Raw genomic sequence first — 23099 nt, forward strand, 5'->3', positions numbered from 1 at the left:
ATCGACTCTTCCCTCTTCTCTTCACTCCCTTCTCAACACTTGGAAGGTCCAACAAAACCAAATTTTCTGGAGAAAGCTCAGGTTGCAAAACAGAGGGCTAAACATACTTTTTTTGGGACCTTTAAGCACTGCTTTTTGTGCTTTTGAGTCGTTCATCCGCACGTCCTCTGCACTCTCGGCAGAGCACGAGTGAAATATGAAGCAGCTTCCTCCGCCTGCTCCAGATTTGATGTGGCAGAAATCCTTTTCCCCTCCTGGCAAGCGGCGTTGGTGCGACTCTCCTTTTTTTTATTTTTTTTATTTTATTATTTCCGTCTTGGATGTAAGCTGAACTGCTCGGCTTCCAGTCAATGCGAATCCTTTCCTGCAGCCCGGCGTCTCCGCAGCGATTCATCCACAACCGGTTGCTTTTCCTTGCATCAAGCTCTTTAAAGTGCTGAGCTTTGCCTCATTGTTGTTGAAGGCTGATTTTTCATGGCTCCGCCAGATGAAAAACCAAGGAAAAGAAGATTATATTCCATATCAAAGTGTGTTTTATTGAAGCTGACGTGACCAGTGCGCTTTAACGCTGTCACTTCAGGAGGGCATTAACCTTGGAAGTATGCAGCGTTCCTTGTAAAAACTATAATTGAATGTAACCATCAAAGCGTGATTTGAGGGTCTTGTTTGTATGTCCTTGTGAACTCTGCAATCATCATCATCATCATCATCATCATCATCATCATCATCATCATCATCATCATCAGCAGCAGTAACAAGTCTAAGGAGCTTCCTGTATCCAGGGCTGCACCGACCAAGTCTCACCTCTTTAAACCGTGTTTTCTTTTTTCTCCCCCGCCTCAGCTGCGAAGAAGAACCAGTGGATGGAGAAGGAGGAGAAGGCCCGGCAGCTGAGGGACCAGCAGCTGGAGGAGCGGCGCAGGAAGCTGGAAGATCAGCGGCTCAAGGCGGAGAAGCGGCGAGTGGCCCTGGAGGAGAGGCAGAAGCAGAAGCTGGAGAAAAATAAAGTGCGTCCAGACCTCAGTCAGGATGTCAGATAGACAGTTATTACAGGCTTTGTGACCTCTTTTTTTTTTTTTTTCCTTGGTCCCTCCAGGAACGCTACGAGGCGGCCATCCACAGGTCCACCAAGAAGACGTGGGCAGAGATACGGCAGCAGAGGTGGTCCTGGGCCGGAGCGCTGAGCCAGAACTCCGGCAGAAAAGAGAGTGAGTAGTCGGTGGGGCTGAACTCTAAATGGCCTCCCAATGAAGAATCTGTGACGCCCCTCTTGCTGGGGTGTGTAGCACAGCTGTGTTTCACTCCCCCTCAAGGTCAACAGTGAGGGGGGGGGGGGGGGGTGGATGCTGTCCTGCTCGTCTGTCTGTCTGTCTGTCTGTCTGTTTGTTTTAGTGTCTTCTCTCGGGTTCAGATCCTGACATTTAAACTCGTCGCCTCGCCTCACCAGTTTTCCACATTAGCAGCCGCTCCTCTCTCAACGCTCTCTGATGCTCTGCTGTGTCGGATTGCACGGCTCGGTCTGTTCCCGGGCTGCTCGGCTCCTGGAGATCACTTTAGCATCATTATAGCCGCCCCCCCGCCCCCCTCCATACCCATGGTCGTGACCAGACTTATTGATCACTCGGAAACGTGTGCTAATGCTCAATGGCAGCAGTTACGGAAAGCAGCGTTGCAGAGGAGACGATGTACTCCTTAGAATGCCAGCGAGAGGGGAGCGTGCAGCGAGTGCGGAGGCTGCATACTGCAATGTGAAGAATGCAGCGTTTGTCCTTGATTGTGTGCGTCGAAGTTGGAGCCCTCAATCCAAGTCTTTATCTGATGTCACGTAATCTCCGCCGCCATACGCCAGGGGGAACCATTAACTCTCGTATCAATTCCTGCCTTCCTGCCGCCCTCGTCATCCTACAGTGGAAGTAAACGAGTCATTCGTCTGGGGCTCCCCCCCCCCCCCCCCCCCCACCATTTTATTTTGTCTGCTGCTACTTTTTTGTGCCTTTGCTGGTTGCCATAAGTATTGTATAGTTCTAAATGCTTCTGGGTGTAGCTGACATAAATTTATTGGAACTGATAAACTTGTTGGTTTCATTGGGACTAATTTTCTTTTGAATAGGCTTATAACGGCATTTTTATTTTTATCTTATCCTTCTTATCTTATAATACCTCTTCTACAATACAGCCTGTAGTGTTGAAATAAAATAATGTGTTTCAGTAACTTTATCTAGAAATGAAACAATGATGTTTAGATTGTGTAAGCTAGTAGCAATGGAGCCGTTGTCAGTTGCTCAGGTTGGCTCTTCTCTCTCTCTCTGTTATTTGCCTCTATTGTAAAAGTGGTATGAGAAAGAGATGCCATATATTTAGCATGGGACACCAGAGGCCTTGAATTGAAGACGACCCTGCAAAACTCCAGTTGGGATTTTATCCGGACAGCTGAGTTTTGACATTTATTCTGCTGCAGATTCTTTCTCTATCGCTGGCTGGCGAGCGTGCACGTGTCCTACAGCCCCTGTACGGCGTACTAGGGCGTAACCATGTGTATGTGTATGTTTGTGTGTGTGTGTGTGTGTGTGTGTGTGGCGCTCTCTTGGCTCCTCAGGCAGATGCTCTGTTTCAACGGTCAACCTGCCCAAACACGTGGACTCTGTTCTAAACAAGCGACTGTCCAAGTCCTCGGCCACGCTCTGGAACTCCCCCAGCAGAAGTAAGGCACGACCTGTGGAATGCCCCCTCAACCCACCACCACCACCTCCACCACCTCCAGACCCCTCCGAGTGTAACTGTGTCCATCACCATCGCCGATCCCTCCGACCCTCTCCATCATTGTTCCTTTTTTGATTTTTTTCCCCCACCTTCCTCTTATTTCAGTCCTTGTGCTGGATGGTTGACGGCAGACCCATTTTTCATTTTTCAAAACCCACTTTGTTTTTTCCCCTCCAGTCCCACCTTTCAATTATGGGTCCCGGTTTTGTTTGACATGCTCTTTGTGCATGTTTACAAATGTGATTGTGCCTTTTCTCCGTTTGTTCGCTGTCCCTTGGTTGATCGTTCCATTGTGTGGTGGTTGCCATTTCATGGTTTTTTTTTCTGTGCTGCCCGTTGACGGCATTTCATTTTCGTGATTTTGTGGGTTTCGACGATGCCCTCGATGCTTCGCTTGATTCGTGACTCGGCGGTGGGTGTGGTTCCTGCTTCGTGCCTTTGGAGGAGCTCAGTCAGATGCTGAGAGCAGGTCGTGTGGTTGCACTCCTGCAGAGATTTTCAAAGTCTTTGGAAGAAGTAACGTTGGCAGTGCAAGTGCATGAGTCGGCATTTTTTTTTTTTTATGATTCTGAAAAGTTTCACGGAGCAGGAACAGAGCCTCCCCGCTGCCGGAGGGCAGCTTCCGTTCTCCCGTTGTTGTGGTGTCTCCTTTGTACTGCAACTCAGTTACACAACCTGCCTGGAAGTATTACCTCCGTCATACTTTGACTGCACAGTACATAATCACTGCCAATACGACATTTTCCTCTTTTGACAACGACAACATAGAAGCTGGAACTTTACAAACTGAAGTTTGGCAAAAACTTTTAGAGTCCATTTGGGGGTCAATAAAGGCGCTGACGTCAAATCAACTAATGGCAGTTCAATTGACGCTCGTAAACCAAAGCGCCCTCTAGTGGTGATTGTGCACATGTGAATTTGTTTTTGAAAAAAAAAAGGTAACACATTTGTTCGTCCCCCTTCCTCGTCCCTGCAGCTCGCAGTGCCGCTTTGGCTCCGTGGGAGAGCAGCATCGTGGACCGGCTGATGACGCCGACGCTGGCCTTCCTCGCCAGGAGCCGCAGCGCCGCCAGCGTCCTCAACAACGGCAAGGACGGTCGTAAGTTGAAAGGCAAAAATCTAAATATTACACACGCATTTTTAAATTCACTCTCAGAATGAGTGACTGTAGACGCTCACATTCTACACTTTCTCTCCCCCCCCCTCCCCCCCCCACCCTGCTCAGACTCTCCGCTCTGCCCTCGCTCGGCCTCAGCCAGCCCCCTCACCCTGTGCGCCCACCAGGCCCACCACCGCTGCTCCGACCGCTGGAGGGTCACGTCCAGCACGCCGGACATCATGCAGCGGCAACAGCGCAGGCGGAGCTCGACGCCTGTAAGTCTGCGCCTGGCTGGAGTTGTTGTCCTAAGACGTACACTACCGTTCAAAAGTTTGAGACGACTGACTGATTCCATTGCATTGAAATTCATTATAAGCAGCCTCATGAAATAATCTGCTGGAATGCTTCAAGAGCATCACATGTGCAAGAAAATCAGTCAGGATGTGCTGAACACATTATGGGATGGCTTTGACAGTTGAATGTCTAATTGAATGTGATTTTAGAGGGTAAATATCAAGTGTGCAATACATCATTACAGCAGTCGAATGCTTTAAAATTGCTTGTTCACACAGAGTTTTGCACACTTGGAATTCTCTCAATCGCTTTTAGTTAAACATTGGAAATAGTTTTCATTCAACACTGAATTGTTTGTATACTTGTTAAGCACGTCTTGACTGATCCTAGTGCACTCATAATGATTGCAGAGCATTCAAGATCATTATTTCATAAAACTGGTCACAATAAAGTTCAATGCAGAAATGAGTCAGTGACCTAAAACTTTTGAACGGCAGTGCAGCTAAACAACACTGAGATGATTTTTTTCTTTAAAAAATATCTAACTTCAGGATTCTGCTGGTCCAGACTGATAATGAGATCATCATTTTGCAGGATCTAATAGTTTGGACTGGAATATTTTTTGCAGTTGTTTCTCATTGCAATCTTTTGTTGAAATGCATATAAAAAAATAATAATAATAATTGCGCAACGTTCCTCCCTCTTTCGCTACAGATGGATAAAAACAAAAAAGAAAAGAGGGACAAGGAACGGGAGAATGAGAAGGAGAGAAGCGCCATCACGAAGGAAAAGGTGCTGAAGAAGAGACAGTCTCTCCCCAGCATGAGGCACAGACCTGACCCGAGGTAAGATGCCATGTGGCTGCCTTGATTTCAGTGCAAATTATCTTCAGCAAAGAAAAAAAGTAACAATTAATCAAATCTAAATCGTGGCAAAAAATTAAAAAAAAAGTTTGGAAAGTTTTTTTAATTTGACCTATTTTAAATTGTTTGCCCATTTGACAAAGCCGTTGATTTTTCCATCCCAATTATAAACCTTCAATAATTGTCAAGCTCATTATCCTAAATAATGGACGAGACCCTACAACCTTCCAGAAGTTTGATCACAGTCGGGCTCTTTCATAGCCAGGCCATGTCGCACAACATGTTTACCTCACATCCCCCGGACCGTCAGTTCACTCGTGGTCAGTGAACTGTGTTGACTGTGTTTGTGTCTGCGTGGAAGTGACGCCACACAAGTCGTCAAGGCTCCGTTGGCAGCCTGTAAACTGAGAGGAGTGTTGCCGGGTGTGCGGTCACTTCCTCCTCCGTCCTCAGGCCGCTGACGTAAGTCCCAGACCACGAGGGCAATGAAAAAAAAAAAATCTTTTGACTCAAACAAAAGGAAACAAAGGGGCCTCGTCTGCCACCTCTGGGTGCCAGAGGACGCAGCAGCAGCAGCAGCAGCAGCAGCAGCAGCAGCAGCAGCAGCAGCAGCAGCAGCAGGGAACTCATAATGGATGTTTCCCCCTCGAGCTTTGCATCGCGCTTCTCGGGATGCTGACCGATGATGAAGCACTCAGCGATGATGTTATGTTTGAGTGCTTCGCCGGCTCACGTGCGGCTCTCGGGTTTCTCGTTACCTTGGATGAGAAAAATTCCATTCGGAGTCGTGTTACAGCCCCACGATGAGTTTTATATTCCCTTCCTCCAGTCCCAGTCCTCTGTCGAGGCATCGGCCGTCCTCCCCGGCCACGCCTAAAGGCCGGACTGCCTCCCCGAGCCCCGCCGCCTCCCCCAAGCCTCCGTCGTCACGCGGGAGCCCGTCCACCCCCAAGGCTCGGCCCAAAAGAGCCCGCACCCCCGCCAGGATAGACCACCGCACCTCCTCGCCCGCCCCACTGGAAAGAGTGAAAGAGCCTCGCAGGCCTGCGACACCAGAGAGGAGAAGGGGTGAGTAGTGACAGTTGATGTTTCTGGCCGCGCTGGTTTCAAAAGAAGTTCAGATTTGTCGAGTTTTACCTCGAGTTTCGCATTGCAGTGCTAGAAACAGCATGTTTTGTCTCACAGTAGCTTTACTTAAAAGCCAAATCCTGTGCAATCTTTTATGCTTTATTACAGTATGTTGCTATATTGGTCGCTCCCCTCATTTTATAATGCAAGATTAAAAAAAAAAAGATGATCAAGCATCTCAGAAGCCGACATTTCAATCAAAACAGCCTGCGGCAAAGATTAGCATCAGGTTTAATTAGCTGCAGAAGCTGCATTAATCAGCACTAATGATGGAATAATGAGCTGCAGACGGGACTCTTCGTTATGGCGTTTCACGGCGAGGAGAAAACGCTGCCTCGGTTGCATCTCTAACGCTAGCGCTTCCTCCCGACCAGGTTCCCCCGTGGCGCCGGCCATCGTGGTGTCCTCCGCCGCGGCTTCGCCCCAGCCCTCGCACGCCCCCTCGCGCTCCGCCGCCGCGTCCCCCTCGCCCGAGCCCCCGACGGCCGGGTCGATGCGAGCGGCCTCGCCGGCGGCCTCGCCCAAACCCATGGCGGGCACCAACGACCCGGAGGAGGCGGTCCGCATCCTGGCCGGGAGGCGGCGGCAGGCCCGGGAGCAGCGGGAGAGGGAGGAGCAGGAGCGGCGCGAGCAGGAGGAAAGAGAGAGGTGAGGATATCATCCATCATCTATCTATCTATCTGTCTGTCTATCGTCCATCCATCTATATATCTATCAATCTATCAGTCTATCATCCATATATCTATTATCCATCCATCTATCTATCTATCTATCTATCTATCTATCTGTCTATCCATCATCAATTGATCTATCTATCTATCCATCCATCTATACATCTATCTGTGCAGTTTTCTCCTTATTCTTGTTGTGTTCCTTATTTGTTTTTATCTACATCTGTGGAACGCTGCAATTTCCCAGTCTGGGGACCAACGGAGGCCTACATTATCTCATCTCACTCCCCATCTGCAGGATACTGAGGGAGGAGAGAATAGCCAGGGAGGCTGAGGAGAGGACACGCAGGGAGGAGGAGGCCCGCGCCATGGCCGAGGAGCAGCGGAGGAGGGACGAGGCCAAACAGCTGCAGGAGGAGAAGGAGGCTCAGGAGAGAGCCAAGGCGGAGCAGGAGGAGAGCCTGCGACTGCAGAAGCAGGTGGGCTCATTGTCTGTCGACTCAGCATGAGAGTCCGCAGGAAAGCAGCTGAAATAAGGACGTAAAATACTGGAGCTCAACCGCCTGAGAAAGATTTTCCCTTGGTTAGAAAATGGGTTAAATCGCCAATGCAACCGACCTAGCTGTTCTCTGTCGCACCCTTGTGGCCATTTGCAGAAACAGCTTTTGTGGTTATATACAGTCCGGTATAATGAGCCCAAACCACAAGTATTGTGTTTGTCTTTCAGTCTCCCCCCTGGTTGGCTGTGTGTGTTGGATAAAGATATTTCAGTCCTGAACCTACGAGGAGTTGTTGTTTTGTTTTTTTTACCGGCTTGGCTGTAAACAATAATTACAGAGTCGCCACACCCTCACTGCACACAGGCTACGCTATTTTAACTTGTGTTTTTTTTTTTTATGTTTCCCCGTTGCCTCTGCCAACACTGGAGTTGTGTCTCTGACTGTGTGTGTGTGTGTGTGTGTGTGTGTGTGTGTGTGTGTGTGTGCTTTCAGAAAGAGGAGGCTGAGGCCAAAGCCAGGGAGGAGGCAGAGAAGCAGCGTCTGGAGAGGGAGAAACATTTCCAGAAGGAGGAGCAGGAGAGGCTGGAGAGGAAGAAGGTGGGTCGGACTCGGCACATCACTGTTGTCCCTCTAACCCACATCTAAAAGTCATTCAGTTCAGTGTAAATGTGTGTTGTTGGTTTTTGTTTGAGGTTCCGTGTTGTGCAAAACTTTCATTTGTATTCCTCCAATAATCAGTGTTTCTAGTCTGTCAGTGAAACCCCACAGAAATAAGAAAAGTCCATCCTTTACTCTTTGAGAAAGTGTACACTAAAACACACAGCAGCCCATTGTGATGTCACAAGGGGCCCTTAAGCCCTCGCTGATCAGTGACAGCCAGAAACTTCTGGCAGGAAGCTAAAACACGATGTTCTGAGGGAGGCTGTGAACAGAGGGCCAGATATTCTACTTTTCTAGACAAACTAGAACCACGGCCCAGTTCAATGTGAGACAATATTTTCAGTGACCTGGCATGAAAACTGTGGTATTTTCTCAATATAATAATAAAGGCGAATCCACTGTGTTTGCAACTTTATTAGCAGCGTCCTCTTAACACGGTGACAACAACAAAACATGAGCAACATTCGCTCCTTTCCTTCTCATATATAATAATACTCCAAAGGCTGCTGGTCTTTTAATGCAGGGTGCTTGGTGTCTGAGTGGCCAAGCAGTTCTGAAGGCTTCATTGCCTCATTAGAGAGCCGGTCGCCGCACGTTAAGCAGAGTGGGCCTGTTCTTCTGTCGAGATGAAATCCGTGCTAGTGGTTGGACTCCTGGTATTGTCTGTTAAACGTTGCTTTCTTTTTCTCGGAAGTCGTGCGTGGGCTCTTGTGTCTCCTCAATGGGCCTTTTCCTCTGGCCAAAGAGAGAGGAAAAGGCCTCCGTGTCATGTGACCGAGACAAGCGCCTTGACATGCGTCAAGAGTTGAGCCATTGATAGATGTAATGTAGAGAATCAAAATAATTTATTTTATAAAAATGTATTTTTTCAAAATAAAATTGGTCAGACTCAGGAAATAAATAAAACGGAATTAATTTAACGGAAGTTAATTATTCTTTCTGTGGGGCCCGGCACCAAATGACCCACGGGCCGGTACCGGTCCGCGACCCGGGGGTTGGGGACCACTGTTTTAGACAGGTAAATGATTTTTGGATCAATAATCCAGTCCAGAATGAATTAAATCAATCCTCAGAACAGAGGGCGGGAGGATGGTTTCAAGGAGGACAAAATTAGACCAAAATTAGACCATCCTGTCCTGCAGACATTCTGGGGCACATTTACACTCTGGGATTTTGCAGTTGGAAATGCCAAAAGTCACCCATAAAGATGAATGATGTTCCGGCTTATCAAGGATTGTGTGCCTGCATGCCACGATTTAACAGAGCTTAGTGAGCGAGCGAGCACCGAGTCGCATATATGTATATTTAGACGCACTAATAGCGAAGGCCTCGCCGCGCCAGCCGTCTGCCGTCTGCCTGCGGATCGGCCCAAATCGTCGACTGTACTCCGTGACCGTGACCGGTCGACTCAAATATCCCACCCACGTCTCCGGGCTGAGCCTCGCATTTCCGTGTAAGCCTCGCTCCTCCCTTCTCATCTTCACTCCCGGCCGTGCCAGGCTGGAATTATCCTGCGGGAACCCTATCGCTGCTTTTCTCTCCGAAGTCAAAAGAAGCAAAATGCCTTTTTTTTTTTTTCAGACAAGTCGAAAATCTTAATGAGAGGCAGCTGCAGTCGCGCCAAGGTCGTTTCCCCCCTCAGACTGGCATCCCGCTCCGATTCATCGCCGCTCGTCTGAGCGGCCTGCGCTCAGCGACGCTGCAGCTGAAAACACACGTGCGGCCGCCTCGTCTTTTTTTGTCGATGCAGCCCTTCCGCCCTCAGACGTCAGCTCCCCGGCGTGCGTTCGCTTCGAGCAGAATGGCTCATTGAGCGAGCAGCAGGAGGAAATGGGCGGCGGGAGATGCTCGAGTTCTCCAGTCCGTCGAGGTGTGTGGGCTCAGCCCGCAGAAGCCCCACAGAGCCAAACCCATCCTCTAATAACCAGCCTAAATAATGGCATTCTTTGGACGAAAAAGCCTCTTCCTTAGGTTTATAGCCTCAACTCCGCTCGTGTGTCTCCCAGCATAAAGCACGTTCAAATCCATCCTGGCAGTTGTGAAATGTTCTCATGTTTCCTTAATTGGTTTCTTTTCATTGAACCAGCGTCTGGAGGAGATCATGAAGAGAACACGCAAGACGGACGCAGCCGACAAGGTACGTCTGCGCTTCTGTTCTGCAAACACCAGCAACAAATAAATAAAATAGTAAATAAAAATCCTCTCCTGCTATTGACAGAAAGAGACGAGGTCGTCGCCACTGGCGCACATCAACAACAAAGAGGCAGAGAGCAGCAAAGGTAAGTCAGCGGTGAGAATGGAGAAAAGTTCTGCAGCTGATGTAGATTTTCTCCCCTTGACAGCGGGGCTGATATCAGAGTGTCCTGCATAATGGGATAAGACGTCCTTTATATCCAGTACAGCTGTAGCCTTTATGTACAACAGGACCCATGTGTGCAAAGCTGTGGGGGCGAAAAAAAGCAACAGGCTGCAGCCGCTGTAGTGGTGCTGCAAAGGAGTCAAGCTGCCTCGCAGGCATGCTCTGTTTTTTTTTTGTTGTTTTTTTAACATATTTTTGGATTGCGACGCTGCGGACCAGGGCAGCTCTTGCACATCACTTACTGTAACTGGATGGAGATAAAGGGGGGATCGCTGCGGCCTGGGGGATTATGGGAATATGCTGCTTGCGGTGGAATTTTCTGATGCAGGAAGACGTGAGCCGTGCACTGATGTGGTCGGGAGTCGGGGATTCACATCCAACCAGGGCCCAGCGGGTTCAGCGGGGTCGAGGGTTTTCTTCAGGGAGTGGAAGGAGCTCCCAGGAGAAGCTCAACATCTTCTTCACCTGACGAATGCAATTAAATGCAGCCCGACGCGCTCCGTCGTTCCAATAATCTTCACGTGTGCCACACACGTCTCGCTTCCTCTTCCTGCAGAGTCCACCGAGTCGCAGCAAACGCCAGCGGTTGGCCTGCCAGACAACAAGACGGAGAACGGAGAGGCCATCATCAGAGAAAGGTAGGTTTGTTGTAGCTCGCAACTAAAAAAACAAAACTAAGAAAGAATCGCTGAGACGCAGACCACCGTGATAGGTGTGGAGTGTCTGTGCCAGCGAGAGAAGCCGGCAGCAACAAACCTCAGCGGAAAAAACACAACCAGCCACAGGATTGAATCCCACAGAGAACAAATGCGGCTCCGCCAGAGCGACTTTGTTCCTTGAAACGTTTACTCTCTCCGCTCCTGTGATTGCCCCGGCGGTTCCAACGGCTCATTTCCATCTTTCGTAAGCTGAAATAAACCCACAAAACTCTTGTTTTTTATGTATGTGTGTGTTGCCTTCAGCAGCAGCAGCAGCAGCCCGTCGCCGCAGGTGGTCAACGGGATGCAGGCGGTGAGACATGAGAACGGCCTGCCCACGAAAGGGGACGCGGCCCACTACGGAGACATCCTCCACCTGGCGAACCACGACAACGCCACCAACGGGGCGCGAGAGAAGTGCGAGAGCCTGGCCACCGAGCAGATCCTGGCCTTCGACAGCGAGGAGCCGTTCATGAAGAAGGCGTCGCCCATCAAGCCTCAGCATGTGGCAGGTACACGGCGAAACACTCCGGACGCGTTCACACTGCCAGCCCAAATCCCCATTTTTTTTTTTTTTTTTTTTGCCCATCCAGATTGAAACCGCACAGCTCTTTTGTAGTCTGAACAGTCACAAATCACACGGAATCCGATTGTTGCAAAACGGATTGAAAGGAGGTCGGGAGGTAGTTTCAAATGGCACTTGATGGACAGATGCGTCTCAGTGTGCACAGCTTCAAACACAGCGGTCGATTTTGACTGTTTGTGACGTCACTGTAACGTAATGGAGCAGACAGAAGCAGTAGAAAGCAGCAGCAGTCCCTGGACAGAGGAGGAAACTCATTGGCTCATCAGTGTGTGGGGAGATACTGTAGCTCCATTCAAGCCAAGCTCCAGGCCATGTATCCCAAGTGCCACTGTCGCAGTTATATGACGTCACACACTACACGCTACGCTGGACGACCACTCTCCTCGGACGTCGTTGCTCCAGCGACAGCCCAGTCAGAACTGAGCCAGGTCCCATTTGGACACATGCAAAAAAACAGTGCAGATTTGGGAAATAATCTAATTTGAATCAGATTCGCCTGTAGTCTGAACGCAACCTCTGAGACCTCAAAGTTTTAAGTTGTGTTTAAAAAAAAAAAAATAATCCAGCCACTCTGACGTCTCTGCAGTTGTGGGTTGCCCTTTGATTTTGATGCTGGGAGGGAGGGAAAGAAATTGTCACCAGTTGTTTTCCAATGCCATAAAATACAGTGACTCCCAAAAATTCAAAGCCAAGCGGAATCATGGAATCAGCTGAAAAAACTGATTTCCTATATTCCCAAATTACTTAGTTTGATGCACCTTCTTATATTTGGGGTGCACAGAGATGCTGGTAGGTGGAGCTGTTGCCCTGTGGGAGGAGCTCTACCTGCTGCTTCTGCGTGTGTTTTTTTTTTTTGTTGTTGCTTTTATAGAAGTGTTTGTGTGCAAAGTGTTGGGCTATGGATAAAGAGCACTGCGTTGGCTGTGAGGCTGCAGGTCTTGCTGTCAGTCTATAAAGAGCGTGTGAATGTGTCACGCTGTAAACTGCTTGGTGTATTTGGTAGATTGCGAAAGCGCATATTTTGAAGTCCGTTTATAATAAGCCAGCTTCTACACGTGAAACCTGCACTCAGGCACTGCTGCTTGCCGAATCGCCACTTTGGGAAAAGAGAACTTTTTTTGGGGGGCCGTGCAACCCAGTGCGGGTTGCAACATTCAAGGAATTGTATAAGTTGGACAGTTTCCATGGGAATTAAAGGGAACATGTGGGAATGGAACTGGAAATGGACAAAATCTAAGTCTTATGTGTTGTTCTAGGTGATAGGGAACCTTGGCTTAGACAACCTGATGCAGTGCCACTACACTGGAATATTTTCCAGACAAATGATTTGTTGAACTCTGTGGAATCTTGAGCTCACACTTTAGAGGCCAAAGCGCAGGAGTGTTGAAAACACACATTTGAGCCTTGCTATTGATGTTTAACTTGCCCATTTGAAATGCTAATGTAGTCCGTTAGGAGCTAAATGTAGGCAAACTACCTCACATGTGATGCTGTATTCTGTTGCCATACAAGAATTAATGTTACATTAATTTTACAATTCTGGATTTTCAGTTGCAGCTAAGTGTTTTCAAAGCTTAACAGATTTCTGCTCATGTCAAAAAAGCTCGTATTTACACGCGGATATTGGTACAAGTTGTTCAAATCACCCTGATTTCCAGTTAGCTCCCATAACTTCCCCAAAATTTCCAGGGAAAGTTTCCAAATTGGAAAAGTCCCTAGCTTAACTCCTCATGGAATATTTCTGGAAATTTGCCAAAAAACTTTCCTGCACCTTTGGCAACCCGACTCCTGCCATTTTAAACCTCTGCGCGCGCAATAAATATTGCTGAAAGCTACGCTCGCACTAGCGTGGCAGCCACTGGCAGGACCTCCACTGACTCCCGCAGAAGGAGAGTGGAGGCTGGACAGCGGAGTCAGGGGAGAAGGTGTCGCGAGGGGTCAGTGGCTGCGGAGCGTCCCCATGCCGATGACAGCTTTAGACCGAGCGGCTCAAGTCTGCAGCCGGTGATGAATTCCTGAAGCAGCAGAGGTGATGAGGCGACCCCATCACACCCACTGTCCTGCCAGGGTTCAGTAACGGGAGCCCCGTAGCAATAAAGCACCGTATCACTCCTCACTGCGGCCCCGGCCAGTGGCAACGTCAGCAGCGGCCTACCAAACCCCGCCCCCCTCCACCCCCTCCGCCCAACCGCTTCTCTCCATAAACACGTTTAAAATTAAAAAAGAAGCCAGCGCCCAGGAATGTCATCAAAAGCAAATATTTTACCGCCACTCGACTTTCTCCAATTAAAACCTGATCACCTCTCGCTTTCTTTTCCTCATTTTTATTTATTTTACCTCAGTCATGGCCGGCCGTGTAAAACCAGGAGCATTCTGTCGCCTCCAGTGTCTTGCGGACACCGGAGACGCAGCGCCGGTGGCTGGCAGGACACCCAAGACGAGGCTATGATTGGAAATATTGATATGTAGCACTGATTGAAAGTTACAATGTAATTTTATAGGAGGTATATTTATTTTTAAGCGTACTTCTTGGCTTTACGTGGACGACGGTGCGAGATGGTCCCCCTCCTCCTGACCCCCCCGACCCCCCCCCGACCCCCCTCCCCTCTCCAACTGGCCCCCACCGAGCGGCATGTGGCGCCGCCACTCAAATGACACATCAATTACAACGTTGTTCCACGTGTCAGCAGTGCCCGAGCACGGAATATTTCGCCATTCAATCGCACGCGCGGGTGGGGGGGGGGGGGGGTTTTACAGGCCGATGGGGCCTCTGGCCGATTCCTCAGCAGGTTTTCGCGCAGGTTTGGCCACAAATCAGACTGGGGTTTGTTAGCAGGTGTTGATTTGTTTCCCCGCTTGACCTTTGACCCTTTCTCGCTTTCTCTCTGCTTCCCTCACAGAGGTCCTGTGACATGCCCCCCCCCCCCTCCACTGGCGTTAAAGTGCTTGGTGACCCCTCCCGGCCCCCGCTGACGCCCTTGCCACCCTCGTCACACAAACAAGGTTCCACTGGAAAAAAACAAGAAAAAGCAGAAGAAAAAAAAAAAAGCAAACGCGCATCTCCGAAGAACAAGGTGACGGATCTCGGGTCGAGAGACGAGGAAAGACGTGTCGCTGCGCGTGGTGCAGTTGGTGTCGACGCTGCTGAAGATTTTTTTTTCTTTCAAACTGGCACATCATCGTTTGAAGAATCATCCTCCTCACGCCGCTGTCGGGATTCTCCCAGAAGGATCGTGGGAGGAGACTGATCCACCGTTGACGATCAGCTGATGCGGATCAGGACGTTCTACCGATACGAGCCGGCAGATCACCGGTTGGTTCTGTTACAGATGCTGCACATGGGAGCCATTTGCAACCGACAACGATGCGGTTTCAAATGTTTTATTTTTCCTCGTGAGGACAGAATATTTGGGTTTATTATTATTATTAATATTATTATTATTATTGCTAATTGTGCGAGAGCCCCCCCAATGTCCAGCCACTGACCGGCTCGATCGCAGCCTAAATCCGGAGTTCAACACTGAAACTGTTTTGTTTTTCCTGAGAAAAAGCTTCAGAAAACCTATGGCTTTAAAAAAAAAAAAAAAACAGAAAAGAGAAAAGCAGAAGGTCACCCAAGTACGAATTGAGTCGCGTTTGTGGACTGTCTGACCGGCCAATCAGGATCAATGAATATCAGCTGATCATGATCGTGGCGGGTCTGTCAGAGCGGCCCCTGTTATTAAAAACTTGAGTGGCCGCTTCCTCTTTTTCTTTAGTTATTTAACCGAAGGAAGAAAAAAAAACATATTTAAAGACTGGGTACATTAATGTGAATAATGTAAATGAACTTTTTGCGGCGGTTAAATGAGGGATGGTATGCGGATTAAAGTTGTATAAAAAAAATATATACAATGTTTTATGCTCCTTTTGCTCTGAGTCGACCTAATGTGTTAAAAAGCAGGTACATCCTGAAGTGTACAAAGATGACGTTTAACAGGTTTTCTTTGGTTTCTTGTAAAGTTAAACGAGAAAGAGGGAGGAGCCGGCAGTCGGAAGCCCACACGCATCAGCTTTTCGCTCTGTGCAAAATCTACCGTCTCTTTCAGCTTTTTATTGATTGTACGCAAAAAAAATAACAATAAAATAAAAAAAACTGGTTGTATGAGCAAATGTCCCAACTCCACGGCAGAAGTTGTTGGACGTTAAATCCCGAAGTATTTGCAACACTATTTAACAGCTGAGGATGTGTTGTTGCTGTTGTTGTTGGGGTTTTATTTCCTCTTCTTGTTGCACCTCCTCCGCCACTGACTGGACTCTCTCTGAGGTGTTCTCCGCTGGTGTGTGCGTGCGTCTGTGTGCGAGTGTGTACGCTCAGAGTATTTCAATGTGTGTAACAAAGCCAATCGCAGAATCTCAAGTCTTATTAAAGGCGCGCCGTGAAGACTTTGGGGCTCTCATGTGTGTTGTTTGATGACTCAGACGCAGCTGTTGTCTCTGCCCGTCTTCATTTGTTCCCCCATTTCACAATTTTATTTTGCCTCCAACTTTGTCCCATTAGAATTTGTTTATTAATTTTTTTTATTTTTTTTTTAGCATGGGGTTGGCGTGGGAAACTCAAAGTTTGACCAAAGAACAAACAAACAAACAAAAAAAAATTGTTGAACAGGAAACAGATTTCGAGATTTCGAGATGGAACCAGATGGCCTTACAGTTGGTGCAGCAGGCACGTCGCTTGGCTCAGCTGCTCGTTCCTCTTTGCTTCTCCTTTTACAAAATCCCCACGGGGGGCACATGCCGCTCTATCTGCAGCCACCACCCACCCAACCCCCGCTATATTCAGGTAGCAAGCGGGAGGTGGTGGTGGTGGTGGTGGTTGTGGTGGAGTGGAGGGGATGCAAACTTCAGCCGTGTGTGGCTGAAGTTTGTTAGCCACATAATTTATATCCTCCCGTCCTTCCTGCAAACGCTATGAAATGCCACCGGTTCATCGTGTTGGACTTTTGCAAACTTATGGCCTGTTTCGAATGACTTATTGCCGCCTCAGAAACACATCCCTGGTGGCCCGGCCCAGACCCGCCTCCCTCCTGTGGCCCGTAATATTTAATTACCAAGTGGTGGAAAAAAAAAAAATCTTAGAGCCGTTTCAAAGACTCACGAGAACATTTCCAGAGACCTGGTTTTGCCTGCTTCAAATCTAAATGCCAAGCTCAAGAATAAGTAAATCATTTTGTATATATATTTTTTTGTTTTTGTTTTGTTTTTTTGAAAATGCTAAACATTTTTCTGCCGCTGTTGCTCACGTTGGTCCTCCGTTGCTGGGCTGTGTTCAACGACCCCACCAGAGGGTGCAGCACTGCATCACAGAGCAACAAGCGGCAGCAGCGGCAGCAGCATGTTTCCACTCTGCGGGTTCAAGACCTCCTGTTTAACACTCGACAACACAGAAGCCACTCACAGCCAGTGATTGGTGCCGCACAGCTGAGACTCATTTCAAAAGTCGATCATCGTGTTTCTTTGTTTCTTTGTTTTTGGGGCGACTCACTCCGAGCATCAGTGCTTGATAATGTCCCGAACCTCTCTGCGGGATTAGCGGGCTGCTATTTTTAGGCATTTGTCGGCTACGAAGGCCACGGCTACGCGCCGGGGAGGGGGCGTGGGGGGCGAAGGGGGGGACCGGAGCCAAAACGCCTGAATAAATTCACACAGAAGAAGCGCCAGAGAAAATAATCAGGTGTAGGATTTCTGGACGCGAGCGGCCTTCATCCAAAAGTGACGGACGCTGATTAAAAGTGGAGATCAGTTCCCGGAGCCGGTTAAAACGCTCCGGTGTGACTCGACTGTCAGCTTTGATTTACGGCCACATTATCTCAGGCTGCCGGCGTGCTGACGGCTTGGCGGGAGGTGTCGCCATCCCAGCAACGCCTTTATTCTGCCCCTCACTCACAGGGAGAGGCGGTGGCATGGCAGGGTGGCGGGTGAAAAAAAAAAGAAAAAAAGTTGGGATCTAACCACATCCTGTCGTGCGCGAGGACTTGACGGGAATGTTGTCAGACCTTTTGTCTCACAGTCACATTTTGCAGACGGCGTTTCGGATGTAAATCTTCGCTTGGGTCCGAGGAGGAACCTGGTCAACGTTTGAGGACGGCGAGCAGTTTTTAAAACAAGATAAGAGGGTCAGCGCCGGGTCACCCGAGTCCAGATAAGACCCACTCAGAGCCCCGGGGTCCAATCTTTGCGGACGTGTTAAAGCCGCCCTCCCTTCCCCCACCCCTCTCACGCGGGACTGTCTTGATCTGCTCAGCAACAGGCTCCGAGCTCACAGCTGCTCTCGGGTGGCAGGACATTAATGAAAGGCCACGGGGCTGCCGCTGCTGCTCTGCCTGCAGCGAGACTCGCTTCTTGATCCCCCTCCTGAAGGGGGAGATGGGGGGGGGGGGGGCGTCCGAGCTGGGATACCCTCTCAGCCATTCCGACGGTAGATGGCATGGTTTGAGGAGTGAAACCACCCACCCCACCACACCCCACCCCTCCCCTCACCCCCAGTCAGCCTCAGGATCCCATCCAGGGCCTTGGCGCTGCTGAGAATCCCCTCTGAGGTTTGAGAGGAAAATATAGTCTCCCGTCCTGTCAGGAGTGATTGTTCCGAAGAGCCAACAGCTGCTGGATCCCTGCCAAGGGACGGCTGCAGACCCGGTGTGACCGTATCACTCAGGTCTCAAAGCCTTTAAAGGTCCCACGCCATCCAATTACTTCACTTTACCGAAGTTTCCTAATAATAAAACGTCCCTATTCTGTTGATTATAACTCCTCCAAATTAGAGAGAAAAAGCCCTGTCCTTCGTTCTCTTTCTTCGTATTCATACCTCACTCAGTACCTCACCATATTAATATCGGCAAGGTTGGCAAAACAACATAAAAAACAACCCCCACCTCCGCCTCTCCCGGCCTGGCGTCCATTCCCGAGACCACCTCCTGCTTGTTTTTATTCACCTTCCGAAAATGCCGATGGTTCAACAAACGCTCGGTTTTAGCAGGAAGCCATAAACAGCAGGCTAAATATGCCGTTTCCTAGTAGTCCAAAAAAAAAGTCTATAACATGGGGTCTGTAAGTATTGTGCCCTTTACGCTACTCTATGTAAAAACAAGACTTTTCATTTGACAAGATAATAATATATTGAGAGTATGTGGGGCTTTATTGGAAGGCAGAGTTTTCACTTTATGGCTACATCTGCCCAGCATTTAGTGCCAATAAGATCGGCCATCTCCCAGCGATAGCAGCATGTGGGCACAATTAACGGAGCGACGGGCAAACATTGGCTCTGCAACCAGTGCAAATACTTTAAGATCACGTAAAATGAAAATGTTTGATGTCCACTAAATCCTGCGCCGACCTCAGACTTTTTCGATATCACATCGTGTTACTGCCAAGAATGAGAACAAGAACAAAGACAGAAATGTGTGTCTGGTTAGTCCAGGCAGCGGAAGGCAACAGCTATGCTGTTGAGTGCCTTAGCGAGCACACATTTGTTTTTCGTTTCTTTGCAGTAAAACACAAATCTTTGCTGTGGTTGATCAGAATGGGATCACGTTCGCTGTCAATATCCGAAAACTTATGACACTGGCAGTGAATTATATTTTGCCCAAAAGAGAAGTGCAAATGATTTACGCACCAGGTACGAGTATTTTGGCACAAGATTCTAACTACTTTTTTTCGTTTGTTGGGATCTTTTATTTTCAAAATAAAGGTCTGAACAACCAACCAAACCAGTCAACCAATCAAGGTTAGACACCACGTTCATCTTAAACAACTTAAGGAACAAGAGCTGCTGTTGAACTCATTAGCTGCGAGTTTTACAAACTAGAAGCAAACTGAAGTCAAACATTTTGCGTTTACCTCCTGTATTTTCAGTTTGTTAAGTATGCAAGAGAACATCTGATTTAAAACAGGTGCAGCTTGACAGGTGGTCGTCATGAAGATATTGTGGTCCAAGGCCAAAGCGTGATCGACCAATCAGCTCGCAGCCATTGTCCTGAGAGCCCCGCAGGTGCAGCGGCTAAAAAAGGTGGGGACAACAACTGCACCCTTGAGGGTTTCGCATTTAGACGGTGAAAGTGTTTTAATCCATGGTCTCCTCATGCTGGTGGCTGACAGCTTTACAGCATCACTACCAATCAGAGAAAGCGGCTTGAATTTTGCCAGCTTGCAGCCTCGGTTATTTTCAGCTAGCAGGATAACGGAATTAATCCCCTGCTGGACACTCGCTGCCAACTTCTGCCAGGACAGAGGAAAAAGGAAAAAATAGTTTTCTTTTGTTCCATGCAAAATCTCATTGTGAAAACCAAAGCAGGATGGGGATCCTCCCAGATATCGGCCCCGCGTCCTCGGCTTAACGGAGTAAAACCCAGCGGATGACCGGGATCTCCCGGCCCACCTGTCGTGTTTACGACTCAGTCCAATATATTTTTACTCCACTACTGTTTATTTTGGTTCCTGCGCACGAGCAAAACCACAGGAATTAAAAAGGCCAAAGGTCAGTTTGAATGTTGGAACCATTCAGGGAAGGTTGAAAGACGGGTTTTCTTTCATCTTCTGCACTTTTTCTCACATAACCAAAACTGAACTCAGCCCCCAGCGACTGAGAGTTTACTTTTGGAATGACTCAGCCATGATCTGCATCGTGCCGTCAGCGGCTTGGTGTGTGTCGGCATGTGCGGTTGTGTACTTGGGTCAACAAAAAAGCAAGTTTGCATATTTCTTGTTTGCATCCTCGCTATTCTGTGTGCGTGCGTACGTGCGCTTGCAGCATGCATGACACACTAGAGCGGTCACCCCAGACCTCGGGGAGTGAGAGAGTAGAGCGAGAGAGAGAGAGAGAGAGAAGAGGTGTCGGGGGGGTGAAGGCAGCGTCCGCCCGGCGACAGCGGCCCTGACTTGTCAACGCTGTCACACTGAAAGCACTCAGATGGTGGAAGGAAAGTTTAAAAAAAACAGTGACACATTTCTGTTTCGCACAGCACCGGGACAAAGATACACCACCTGCGCACAAAGTGACGAACGTGTGAAAGAGCAACTGAAATCAAAGTCAATTTACATCAACAGTCACCAGGAAACAGCAGGTGAGCCGCTACTCATACTGAGAGACATCCAGGTTGACTTAGGACTGCGTATGACCAAAGATAAAAATGGTTTTTGTGTTTTTCCAAGAATCTAAAAAAATTCTAGAAGAAAAGATTCATATACTACTGGTTTTAAGAGCTTCCCTTTCCAGGACTTCATTGGAGCAATTTGCAGCATTAACTATTGAAATAAAAGAGAGACAAAATGCTAATTTCCAGAACAGTGTGTTTTAGCTTACACCATTCAGCGATAAAAGGTAAAGGATGAAAGGAAGTTTTCCTTATAAAGTTTACTATCTGGCAAAGACAATATATTGTGATCAAAAATGTGATTCTACATAATATGGGATGTTTAAGTTAAAATGTTACACATTACTCTGACTTTGAAACATATCAGCTCATCATGTACTGCTGGAAACACGAGTACTGCGATTCTCAGTAGGTGAGTAAGAGTGTCATCCTGTTTGTTTTTTTCTTTTTTTAAACAGTAGGTGGCGACGATGCCCTGTCAGGGCACAGAAGAAGAAGCAGAAGAAGAAGGAGAAGAAGCGGGAGAAGACCGGCCCACGTGCACAGTTTGTTTGAATATGGTAACTGAGCGAATCCAAAGAGGCGCTGTGGAGACCCGAGGCCTGGACCAAACTGAATGTTTTCCGCAGTTGCTAGCATACACATGGACGCCATATGAGTTATATTCTGCTGGGGATCAGACTGACAAGCCCCAAACATATAGACTGCAGTGTGTAAAACGCAGCCTGCCGCACTCAGACACAAGAACCACACTTGGGGAGATTTGAAGGAGGAAGGTGATTTGATTATAAAACAGGCCTTAGCTACCCAGCAAAGCTCGTAGGCTAGTGGGTTGTCGCTACGGATTAGCTGTGACTGCGAAGCAGGTATAATGTGCTGATCAAGTTGTTCAGTGACACCTCTGCTAACATCACGGTACTTCTGCTAAAGGCTACTAATGTTTTGAAAGGTTGTTATGCAATGCAGATTTCTAAATTTCCGTTTCAGATCAGATATGGCCAATAAACATGTAACAAATTAATGACACTAGAAGTCATACATTTTTTCATAGATTCATTGGAAAATCTATTAATATAGGACAGTAAGTGTAAATGTTTAAATAATAACACAGATAAGAAGCATTCTATAACAAGGATTACAGAGCAGTGTTTGGGTCTTTGCCATTCTTAGGTTGGAGAAATATTGCGTAAATGATTTACAGAAACAGCCCAGTTGGGTTCATCAACTTTATGAAGTTCTGTCGACACTAATCTCTCTCTTATTGAAAGCCCCGCTTCCTTTCCGTCCGCTCTGACTGACACTTAATTAAAAGTAAACAGTGGCTGTTGTTGGCCCACGCATCAGGCTCGGGATTCTTCGCTTTCCACCGTCGTAAAGGAAACAAGACGCCATAGCTGCCCTGGCCGGAGGTTTTGTCTTTCCTAAAAACATCACGAGTTAACCCCGCAGCAGGGATCTCACCCCAAGGTCAAGTCATCGCCAGCTGCCCCCGTCAGCCCATCGACTCTTTACTCTCTGCAGGAGCGGGGCCAGCAAGTGACAAACGTGTCTTTTCCCCCTTTATTTTGGTCGTTTTTAGAGATGTCCCGATCACATTCTTTTACCCCCTGATCTGGCTTCGCAATAAAATTGAGTTTTGTTTTGTTTTTTTAGGACAATTAGCGGCAGACATTTTTGCTGAATGAGATGCCCACTTCATGTTTGCTAGCCTATTAGAGGGACCATCTGGGGAGTAGTGTGTTCCACCAGGGGTGGGAATGCCCTCTCCTTGGCTGCCCCTCAAGACTGTCCAAATGATCTTAAAATTTCTGGCTTGGTGCTTTGTCGGCTGGTCCGAAAGAGTTCTTGAAGAAAAAAAAAAAAAAGTGGATTGAAGAAAGATACTGAGTGAGTGATTCTGTTCGTGGCACTGAGGGCAAAATGAGTCACTGTAGAGCGACACGAGCCTCTCTGAGGGATCAACAGGTGTGACGGCGTGACGGCGCTTCTCTGGAACTTATGGGAGTTTTGCTATTGGCAAAGGGCGGGGCTGCCCACACCCTCAGCAAAGAAGTACAATGTTTGAATTTATAAGGGTGCCTTGGTTGTCTGTATAAAGAAATACGCATATATGTGTCCTATTCTATTAATTCATTATTTATTCATTCATTCTTTCATTCATTTATTCTCTCCTTTTTCAGAACTTTGTCTATATTTCTTAATGCTACCTTACTCTCAAGACTGACTGTGCAGTGCTTTGGGTTTTGTTCTAGACTTGGTGGCGGGTGGAGGGACTCAAAAATGAAATGTTGGCATTGCTGACGTGATGTGATTAATAAAGGTATGTTACAAAAAAAAAAAAAAAAAGTAAAAA

At 48.0% G+C, this 23099-nt stretch overlaps 1 protein-coding gene across 10 annotated transcripts in view; it reads left to right on the top strand.

The window, feature by feature from the left end:
• The window catches only part of map7d1a (MAP7 domain containing 1a), a 37052-nt gene extending 15283 nt beyond the window's left edge, over window positions 1–21769 (top strand). For 2 of the 10 annotated variants that reach the window (XM_076050936.1, XM_076050934.1), the window contains 16 exons: window positions 844–1007; window positions 1097–1208; window positions 2597–2701; window positions 3737–3871; window positions 3986–4134; window positions 4868–4998; window positions 5846–6084; window positions 6519–6792; window positions 7114–7294; window positions 7808–7912; window positions 10062–10112; window positions 10194–10254; window positions 10891–10972; window positions 11294–11544; window positions 20615–20716; window positions 21205–21769. In XM_076050936.1, coding sequence (XP_075907051.1) covers window positions 844–1007; window positions 1097–1208; window positions 2597–2701; window positions 3737–3871; window positions 3986–4134; window positions 4868–4998; window positions 5846–6084; window positions 6519–6792; window positions 7114–7294; window positions 7808–7912; window positions 10062–10112; window positions 10194–10254; window positions 10891–10972; window positions 11294–11544; window positions 20615–20716; window positions 21205–21314 — 2252 coding nt within the window. In that variant the 3' untranslated portion in view covers window positions 21315–21769. Of the gene's footprint in view, window positions 1–843; window positions 1008–1096; window positions 1209–2596; window positions 2702–3736; window positions 3872–3985; window positions 4135–4867; window positions 4999–5845; window positions 6085–6518; window positions 6793–7113; window positions 7295–7807; window positions 7913–10061; window positions 10113–10193; window positions 10255–10890; window positions 10973–11293; window positions 11545–14518; window positions 16047–20614; window positions 20717–21204 lie in introns of those variants that run through there. The other 8 variants (XM_076050939.1, XM_076050940.1, XM_076050931.1 and 5 more) reach the window with 7 other exon arrangements.
• Window positions 21770–23099: the final 1330 nt, after the last annotated feature.

The sequence above is a fragment of the Nelusetta ayraudi genome, unplaced genomic scaffold (genome assembly GCF_046127955.1).
Source record: "Nelusetta ayraudi isolate G7.1 ecotype Tasmania unplaced genomic scaffold, CSIRO-AGI_Nayr_v1 ptg000131l, whole genome shotgun sequence".
NCBI classification, from domain to species: domain Eukaryota; kingdom Metazoa; phylum Chordata; class Actinopteri; order Tetraodontiformes; family Monacanthidae; genus Nelusetta; species Nelusetta ayraudi.